This window comes from Rhineura floridana, chromosome 6, assembly GCF_030035675.1.
Source record: "Rhineura floridana isolate rRhiFlo1 chromosome 6, rRhiFlo1.hap2, whole genome shotgun sequence".
NCBI lineage: Eukaryota > Metazoa > Chordata > Lepidosauria > Squamata > Rhineuridae > Rhineura > Rhineura floridana.
The window spans coordinates 35,910,099-35,920,682 of NC_084485.1; the positions used below are offsets into that span (position 1 = coordinate 35,910,099).

The window sequence follows — 10,584 nt, forward strand, 5'->3', positions numbered from 1 at the left end:
GTGTGGCATGAGTGTCTCTATTAGCTAGTTGCAATAACCAACAGTGTTTATGTACCTTGAGAAACAGCAGCAATGCCAACATTTCCTTCTGCTCTAATATAGAGTGCAATATTCTAGCTAAACTGATCAGAAATGTTACAAAGATGGCTTCAGTACAATACAAGGGACAGCAAAATGCCAGCTAGCCTCATCAAGTGCTTGTTCCCTTTTTGTCTCTCTCCTTGGTCAGATTCCAACCATTATGAGGAGGAAATTTCTCTGCAAGTGCCCAACGCAGCTGAGATCAAATCCCGGATCTCATCCACGTCCTCTGCCTCTACAGACCTGAACAGCTTAGACACCAGCGAGGAAGGGGTTGAGACCCCCGTGGTGCAGTCAGATGAAGAAGAACTGCAGCAAGATGGCCCTGTGGAGCAGGAAGCCAGGAGCTAGCAGGGGAGGGTTGCCACACCATTGCATGGACCCTGCCAGCTGGTGTGATGATGAAGGAACATGGCTGTCTGGCTCTTTGATTTCCACTAAGGAGCTACAGATTCCCTACAGAAGCTCCCTATCCCATTTGCTGCACTTGGGGAGAATTAGATATAAGTCTCCTCCCTGCAGGATGGCCAATGCATGGAGAAGGCAAAGGGCATAGGGAGAATGGAGTGAGGCAAGGGGGCTGTAGAAATTACAAAAACAAAACCTAACTCTCCAGGCTTTTACAGCTAATGTTCTTGCTTCACTCACCCTGACTACTCAAGTTAGCTATGGCCCCTGCTACAGATATTTCAGGCAAGGCCTTTGCGCAGGCTTACAGTTTCCCTAATCCATACATACACACCCACACACACCCCAAATGTTTTAACTGTAACATAAGAGCAAATTATATTCCTTTCAAACAAGCAACCGGGAGGATATGCATTATTGGGAAAAGGAACACTGAGGCATTCTGGGTAGTAAGGATGAAGAAGCGATAGCTGAACCATAACAGGGTTAGAAACCTTGTGGGAAGGCACTGGTGGTAGTAGTGGAACAGAGTGGTCCATTCTCTTTTCCCCACCAATTTAATTCTGCATTCTCACTCTGCAAACATGCAGCATATATTGGGAAGGTAAGAATCAAGAGGAATGGTGCACGATGAGAAAAAGGGGACTTCAGGGAAGGGATGCAGCAGTAACAAGTCTACTTAGTGTAGGCCTTCATAACATCTGACTCATGGAGAATACAACCTACACCAACTATGTTTGCTCCCCCCCATCCGGAGCTTGATAAAGCCATTCTGATGTTTGCAAGAGATTGTAAAACAGGCCGTCAAGCTCCCGGTAGGCTATAATCAATGGCTGATGGGTTGCATTCAGCTTGATAGGTGACAAAAGTTGTGCAGACCTTCTGTAGATCAATACCTTGGTAGCAAAGTAGCCTTGCATTGCTATCTGGCTAGTTTTTCAGTGATCCAATAGGATTCGCTTATCTCTTGGTGTAGAGGCTAAGAGTGTGGTATGCATGAGATTAGTCTCAGAGGGATCAAATCTTATCACTGGCATGAACTCATAAAGTGGGCCTGTAATTTCTCTTCGTCAATAGGGGAACAGTAATAATTACCCTCCTTACAGCAATATCAAAAGGATTTCAGAGACTATGTATGTGAAGTGCTTTGACCACTAAATGCGAAGTATTCTTATTACCAAACATGTTTCTAAATGGTCAGGCTCAACACTAAATTCACGGGGAAAGTTCAAGAGACATGTGTAAATAAACTTGATAGAAATTAGACACAAAATGGTGGTTTAGGGAAGGGCTATAACTCTTTGGTAAGTGCATGTGTTGCCTGTAGAAGCTCTTTTTAAATCTTCAGTTATAAAGGACCTCAGGTAACAGAACAGGGGAAGACTTCTGCCTGTGACTTTGCCTTTCCACTACCAGTCAAAGCAGACTGTATATTCAGATGCCCCCCCTCCAATTTGGGATTTGAGGTGCCATCCACAGACACCCCTTAAGTCACACTGTTCTTCATATGTAGATCTCTTTTTTACCCCCATGTAACATTAACAGTGAGCAGTGGTTGTAAATGGGGAAGACAAAAAGAACCATGATGGAGACATGCATAGGAGATGGAAATAATTAATTGAAGGAAATGTCTCACTGTGCAGAACAAGTAAGTATTGGAGCTCTGAATATCCATGACACTTTAGGTCAGGGATGGGGAACCTCTGCCTCCCTGCTAGATGTTGTGAGACTTTTATCTCCCATCAGTCCCAAACAGCATAGTCAGGGATAATGGGAGTTGTCACTCCACAATATCTGGAGGGCCACACATTCCCTACCCAAACTTTAGATTATTTGCCTAACTTCTTTTATCTGTTGATAACATCACTGTGTAAAATTGGTACCATTACAGATGGAACATTACATCTTCTCCGGGGCTGTAACAATCAACTAATTGGTTAGATTAACTGATTGAACATCATGAGTGACTTAAAAAGAAAGGTGCCCTCAATTAAATCTGCAGTGTATTGGGTGATTTGAAAGCAGATGAATGGGATGTGGGTTGTCAGCTGGCTTGTTCATAAGCTATTGAATGTGGGTGTGAGACATGGATATTTGCGTGATCCAAATTCTAGCATCCCTTTGGTACATGCAGCAACAACTGCAAAATCTTGGGTCTTAAAGTGCATAATAAGCTGCGGGGGTGGAGCCACGGATAGAGGCTCCAACTGACACCTGGGGGAAAACAGGAAAACCACACGTACAATACTGTATCAGAATAACAAATCATCTGTGTAGCTCATCCTCAAGTCAGTTTTGAGACAAGTAACTGTCAATTTACAGATTAGAAACTGAGACTGAGAGTCAGTGGCTTTTCAAAAGCCACCTATTATTCCCAGCTGAAGTTCCAAGTCCAAGTCAAACACAGTTTTTTGTACTATTCAGTTACATTGTATGCAAGTCTAAAATTGTCTTTAACATTTAGAGCCTCTTGATTTGCTATACAGAGAACAAATCATGTAGATCAGGGGTCATTAATCTTTGGCTCTCCAGATGTTGTTGGGCTACAAGTCCCACCATCCCTGAACATTGGTTATGCTGGCTGGGGCTGCTGGTAGTTGGAGTCCAACAATTTCAGGGAGGGGCACAGGTTCTCTATCCCTGTGTAGATCATTTTATCATGTTCAGAACCCTATTTTGCTAGGTTGGATAGGCACTGGGAAGCTGTGGCTAATTGCAGTTTGCACGCTGCAAAAATGATAGTGTACGCAATTGTCACACATGACAACAGTGTAGTTTGTATGCTTTCCCCCACATTGAAAATTGCCATGCCAAATTAATATTGGAAGCAGCGCTCATGCTGTTTGAAATCCTGTCTGGTTTAAACCAGACAGGTGTCCACTCTGATATAAATGGAAAATGAAAACCACCCTGAATTGTGAGGCTGGAATAATCCCAAGCAGAAATAAAAGGAGCCTGCTGTATAAATAACCTTGGGCTGGCCCATTTCCTGGGGAGCTCCCTGTAGCTGCCTGGCATAGGCATTGACTCAGCCTATCAGCCAGCCCTCTTGGGTCTTGGCAATAACATCTAGCATTTGAGCTTCCATCCAGGTGCAAATGAGTCATGCTTTCTCCATTTGCAAACACAACTCCAGCAATTGCTTTCCAGCGAGAGGTTGAATAGAGGGGGAAAGACTGAAAAGAGGAAGTGACTCAGGGAACTAACAGCACAGGTGGGTGGGGAGAGAGACAGTGATAGAGATCTCGCAGCCACAGAGACAACCCACCCTAAGCAATAAGGAAACCAGTGGAAAAATACAAGTGGTAAAAGGGTCAATTTCTGAACTGAAATACAGAAAAACAATTCTTCACAGTTTTGCAGAAAAACTAAAAGGAACCCGTTTGAGCACCCTAACTCAGAGTTTTTTCACAGAAAAACAGAGTGTTTTAGCACCTTATTGTGGCTCAAGTTTCCATGAGCTCATGCCTGTCCACTTCATCACCACGTCTGCCCCTGTAACACTTTATGGGTTATCCACAGTTGGCAGGTGGAAAAAATTGTACTGGGGTCACACTGCAATAGTATGCAAAAGGTGACGATCATTCACAACAGCAGAAATTGGTAATAGCCTTATCATATCAGCATTGTAAATGACCAAGCTAGACGATTTTAAATGCACCTTGCATTTAAGAAACAGGTTTTTTAAAATGCAAATTGCATCAGCTGGGGTGTATATGTGCAATAATTATTGGATCCCATTCACCCTTTCTTCCCCTGCTGAGGTCCTGACCTGCCAAGGCCCTCTGTAGGCCAGCTTTCTGTTGGGAAGTAATCTGAGGATTGGTGCCAATGCAAATAGCAGGTCCAGAGGAGTGATTTTCCTTAGGCTTGCAGTAGGGATGAAAGGGTGAAATTCCTCCTCTGCTGCTGCTGCAACCAGGCAATGCTATTTGGGTTTTTAGAAAACCAGAATATTTAATGCAAAGATGCATTTGCATTTAATGTCATGTCTAGTTTGGCCTGAAGAAGAAGGCAGTGCATCAGAGCCATAGGTTCCCATGATATACACATCCATTTTTTTCATCTCACCATGGTCATTGGCAAGGGGATTCACAGAAGCCCAATTTTTTATACTTGCATGAAGGGGCAACACAGCTACACTGTACACCTTTAGCCCTACCCTGGCACCATGCAGCTTATGCTGGTTTCTCATGTGTTCAGGTGTAACTTCTGCAGTGGAGAGCCTTCTCTACCCATATAGGCTCTCTATGCAATTTAGATCCATCAAAGTTTAAAGACTTGGTAGTCTTAACTGCAGGGTTGCATTCTTGGTTGACTGCATGCTATGAATGGTATTAGACTAACTAATATGTGAGCTTCGGAGGTAACTTGTGGAAACAGGTAAGAACCCCAAGTTTTGCTCTTAGTTTTTCCTCCTACCCAGATGCTCATATTCACTCCTTGATAGATTTTATCTCTCCTCTGAAGTCAAACAAGCATGTTTTTCCCAGCTCTTCCAATGCAAGTTTAGGAAGGGAGAGGAATTTTAATTGGTGTCAGTCCAACTAGAATCTCTCTTTTCTGACTATGCTCTTGTGCTTTTAACAGCAAGTGATTTATGCAAGAGAACATTCCAGGGTTGGATAACCTGTGGCCCTCCAGATGTTGTAGACTACAACTCCCATCATTCCTGACTATTGGACGAGCTGGCTGGGGTTGATGGAGTTGTAATCCAACAACTACAGGCTACTCCTGGAGTATTGTCTTGAGCCCTCTTATGAATGTTCTGTTTGTTCGTTCTAAAGCATCTGGGAGAAGAGGGCTTTGGAACGGTGATAGATTGATGGGGAAAGCCTCAGATGCTTCATTTCCACAGGTTAAGTTACTGTTACAGAGACAGGAACATGATCAGAAAAATGCAGGCTACCTTAGCTTCAGCTGGCGACAGTTATCTCATGTTTGTTTATCTGTAGTAAAATAGTATTATGTTGAATATGTAGTATAGGTTTGCTACCCGATTTTAAGTCAAACTTTCCATCTTTTGTTAAAACAAACACACGTTTATTTATATATACACACAGTAAAGAGTCCATCCTTCTTATTAAGCTCTAGAACAAGCGAGGGGAACTTTTGGTCCACCAGATGATCCTGAACTACAATTCCCATCATCCCTGGCCATTGGCCATGCATGCTGGGACTGGTGGGAGTTGTAGTTCAGCAACATCTGGAAGACCAAAGGTTTCCCACAGCTGCTCTAGAGAGTAGCCATGGTAGTCTAAGCTATGGTACACTAAGAACCCTGTGCCACCTTACAGACTATTTTACCAGAAAATGAGCTATCAGGAAGGGAAAGAGCAGTAATTCTTGGGAAAGGGCTATAACACAGTGCGAGAGCTTACAAAAAAACAAGTCCCTGGAATTTCCTGGTGGGGCTGAAGACGACCCATGGGGAGCTGCTTCCCGTCAGTATAGAGCTACCATCTCCAACCTGCTGCCCTCCAGAAGTTTTAGATGACAACTCCCATTAGCCCCAACCAGCAGGAGCAATGGTCGGGTGATGGGAGTTGTAGTCCAAGAATATCTGGAGGGCAATACATTGGCTGCCCCTTCAGATCATCTCTGGAGCACATCTTCAATTCTGCAAGATCTAGCCAACGTTTAGAACCAATGGTACTACTATTACTATTTCAAGTAAAGGGTATGCTTAAGTATGTGAAGCATTAGTTCAAGGATGGAATATATATATATATATATATATATATATATATATATAATAACTTGCCATACTGGGCTCTAGAAGAGGATGGCAGAGATCTAAAAAAGGTTATGCCTGCCCTCTAGTGGGGAAACATATTCAATTGAGTTCTTTGGAACAAAACTTGCTCGTGCAGAGGCCTTTGTGCAGCTTCAAACCTTACAGGGATAGCCCAAAATAATCTGGTTGCAAGGGGCAAACAACAAGATGACACCTGTACCATTCCATGTCAAGAAGCTGAATGGATTGGCAGTTGAATCTTACTTTAATGCTGGTGACATCTGAGGGCAGTGGGCTTGCTTAGGAGGTACAGTATAGGCCATGGGGCAAAAACTGCTCCAACATCTGACCAGGTCCCTCCCCACAGCATCCATCACCTGTGGCAACCATTCACTCTGCCTAATGGTAGGGCTGGCTCCAGTATCAGGAATGCTGTAGCTACACATTTCCTGCATCACCGGAGGACTGGAATAATTTGTTTTTGAGGTACCTTCTAACTCTGTAATTCACTATATTACACTGGCCTCCCTCCTGTGCCCCCTCCCAACTCCACTGTCATGTGACTGATCTCCACAGCAGTTAAGGGTCCTATGAACCCAAATCTCCATTTCAGCAACCCCAGTGGGGTGCTGATCTACATCCTGGTCCACCTCCAAAGCCTTGAATATTTACCTGCCTATTACTACTGAGATATCCAAAATGGTTTCTCCACTTGATGTACTCTTTCAGTGTGAAATACCCTGCCATATGGAATCACTAGCTATTTTGAGTTATTAACTGTGGTCAGCAGGCAGTAGGTCAGCCTGTGAGCTCCAACGGAAAGAGAGCTGGGGCTGAACTTGGGGGTTCAAGTCCCATTTCAGACCTGGATTCACTTAGCCATGTTGTACAAATCACTTATCTCTTGGCTTCCCATCTGTAACAGTGACCTACCAGAAATGTCATAAGGATGTATATGAGAAACTGCAGAAGAAGCTGGTGTAACATAGGATGTTAAGAACATGAATTAGGAGTCACCAGGCCCTTGGTTCAGTTCTCAGTTCACCCATGAGCTGCTATACTGTAGATTGTCAGAATCAGTCGTAGATAGTGGCCACATCTGCACAAAATGATGATGATTTGTTAGATATATTAGTCACTTGTTACTCAAAGGTCCCCAAGTGACTTGCAACATTGTTAAAACAAAGTAAATAAATATACAACAACTACCTCCATATAGCTGCAGAAAGCTTTGGCAGCAGACATAATATAAACATCATTATCTCAGTCTATCAAATGCCTGGGGAAAAAAGGTAAGTGTTTTCCTGGCACCGAAAAGATGTCAATGAAGGTGTCAGGCAGACCTCACTGGGGAGCACATTCCACAGACGGGGAGCCACAAGTGAAAAGGCCCCAATAAGCCAACCAACCATACTGTGCACAAGCAACACACTAGTGCACACAGTTCAATGGCTCTCACTTCATTCCTACCTTTGCAGGTAAACAAACCAGGAAGGGAGTTGAGGTCCAACAAGTGGAGGGCCAGACGTTCCTGCTAAAATCTGAATAGTTTGAGGCTTGGGAAGCTGAAGTTTCACTTTTTCCTATTAAAGGTCAACAGCTCTCCAGTTCTTTTCCAGCTTTACCTCAAGTTGCCAGGGATTGAACCTGTGCTCTTTTGCATGCAAAGTACATGTTTTACCACTGAAGTAGTGCTTCTGGTCCATTCCCTTGTTCTGAGAAACAACACCCTATACCTCTATCATCCTAAACAGATGCTAACCTGTGGGCCTGTGTTGTTTGACTCCCATTATTCCTTACGATTGGTCAGGCTGGCTGAGGCTGATGGGAGTTAATAGTCTCTGGAGGGCTACCGGTTAGCTACCCCTGGTCTTGGTGTGTGATTCTCACCTTGGGTTAAAGATGTCCTGGGTTCAAATCCCCAGACCAGGGGAAGAGGGGCCAGGCCTTGATGAAGAACACATGCCTTGAATGCTAAAGATCCTGGTTCAGTTAGTGTCTCCAGGTAGGGCCAGGAACTACCCTTGCTGAAACCTTAGAGAGTTAGAGATGGATCAAAGGCAGCTTCTTATAATCCTAGCAAGCTTTTCTTCATTAAAGCCTTCAAGATATATCATACCAACATCCAGCAAAGCTTATTCCAACACTTTTAAGACATCTCACAGAGCTGAAATTCCCAATCAGCAGAATAATCTACCAGATAAAGACGAGGATTGCCACTTTCATAATGGGCTCTTGTGCCTTTAACAGGAAAATAAATAAATAGATGAAGTTTTTCCTCGGACTTCCAGGAAGGGTGACTTCGCTTGTGCCTGCTTTTGAGACGGGCTCCCGCCTCAAAAGAAGCTTATTCAGATATAAATCAGTCAGAACATTTTTTTTTTGACTGATGAAATTTCTCCCGGGCAGGGAGAAACGTAGAGATCAACCTCAAAAGCCTGTTTTTGTTGGGAGGACTGGATTTCATTAATTTATGAGAAAAGGTCCAGCCAGCAATGCCGGACGGACTTCCGAACAAGCTCTATCTGATTAATGCGATACGTTTATCTTTTCTTCAAAGAGAAAACGGACTAACAGGCAAGCACCCTTCTTTCTATTATTTTTGTTACTTGGTTTAAATTGTTGCAGCAAAAAGAGATTTGTCAAATGAATCAGCTTTAAAGAACTTCTGGGTGAGCTATAACTCTTCTCTGTTATTCACGAAATTAACAGCTTATCTCTGTTTCTATTGCAAAAAGCTGTCCTGGAAGTGCATTCTAAAGATATAAACAGAAGAGGGATTTCTATTCCGAGGAACATTATATTGTCTGGGACTATTCTCTTTTTGGTCTATTTTATTTTGACGAATCTGCTTCTTCACGACACCACTAACTGTTTTGATGCTGGGAACTAAATTTGTTTTGTGTTCTTGAACATAGAGAGATAAGGCAGGCTGCTCTGTTTATACTGTGATGTCATCAAGCCTGGAATATTAACCCAATTGTTGCTGAAATAAGAAGTGGTTCTTCTTTATTTTTGTTTTGTTTTGTTTTCGTGGTTTTAAAAATGGCAATCAAGAAAGTGGCTGAGAATCTGGAAGTAATTATGTTTCAGAAAATAATGGATGAGATTGAGATAACGAAACAAACCCTGCGACAGGGTAGTAAGGAGCTGAAAATTGAACTGAGCAAAATGACGCAGGAGCTTAAAGAAATAGGGGATCCTGTGAGAGAGGAGAATGAGATCAGAGATGAGAAAAGAAAAAATAAAGGGAAGATACAAGCCCTGGAGATTGGAACAAATGTGGAATTGGAAAAAGATCTGGAGTTTATGGATATTAGAAATAAAATCTACTGTTTGGAATTTAACGTTATCTCTGAAGAAATTAATGAAGATATTAGAGATAAAGTTATCAATGGCTTGGATAATCTTCTGGACTGGAATGACGTGATGGAGCTTGATATAGAGAAAATCTATGGAATTAACTGCAGCCATGTGACAATGGAAAAACTCTCAAGAGATGAGCCAGTGCATTTTGTAAAAAAGAAGAACACAGATATGACTTTACAACAATATTTCAGCAACTTATTCAGAATTGATGGCAAGAAAATATTTGGGATAGAGGAAATTCCCATCAGACTCTTATTATATGACTATGGCTATGACAGCAAGATTATTATGGAATACTGATAATGGAAGATTGGACACTGAAATTACTGGACTTAACAGGACTACTGAAGATGGAAGATGGAATTAATATGGATAATGGAATAATGGCTATTGAAATTATTGGACCTAACAGATTTTGATGAGATGGATTAATCGATATGTTTATTTGGACTATGGTTATGACAATAAGATTAATATTATTAACGAGATGGATTAATCGACATGTTTATTTGGAGAAAAATTGATAGATATATTTCTTAAAGAATTGAAACCTCTCTTTGACTTTTTGTGGAAAGAATAAAGTAATGTTTATGAGATTTGATGATTAATTAAGATAACTACTGGAGGAAAGTGATTTTATAATATAATTTAAGAGACAGGATTGTTATATATTGTAGACCTATAACTGATTTGATCTGCGACAAATGGGAAGTCAACATTTTATTTTTTTGTTTAATCATTTTTGTTTTGTTTTGTTTTTTGTCTTTGAATGTTTTATGATTTTGTTTTGTATGTTTTATGAAAATTTGAATAAAAATTATTGTAAAAAAAAAGATGAAGTTTTTCCTCCATCATTCCTATCTGCATTCCAAGAAAACCTTCAGCTATTTGTTTCCACTACTTCCTGCACTGTTAAAGGCACAGGGGCTTCATCTATAAAACTGCCACAGGAGCAACTCACATCTCTGAATTTGCACATATTTCTAGAC

The 10,584-nt window shown here is 41.8% G+C and overlaps 1 protein-coding gene across 1 annotated transcript in view; it reads left to right on the top strand.

Moving 5' to 3' along the window:
- Positions 1-3,459, top strand: part of DBNDD2 (dysbindin domain containing 2) — a 28,301-nt gene extending 24,842 nt beyond the window's left edge. The window contains exon 4 of the mRNA XM_061631458.1: positions 230-3,459. Coding sequence (XP_061487442.1) covers positions 230-432 — 203 coding nt within the window. The 3' untranslated portion in view covers positions 433-3,459. The remainder of the gene's footprint in view (positions 1-229) is intronic.
- The last annotated feature ends 7,125 nt before the right edge of the window (positions 3,460-10,584 follow it).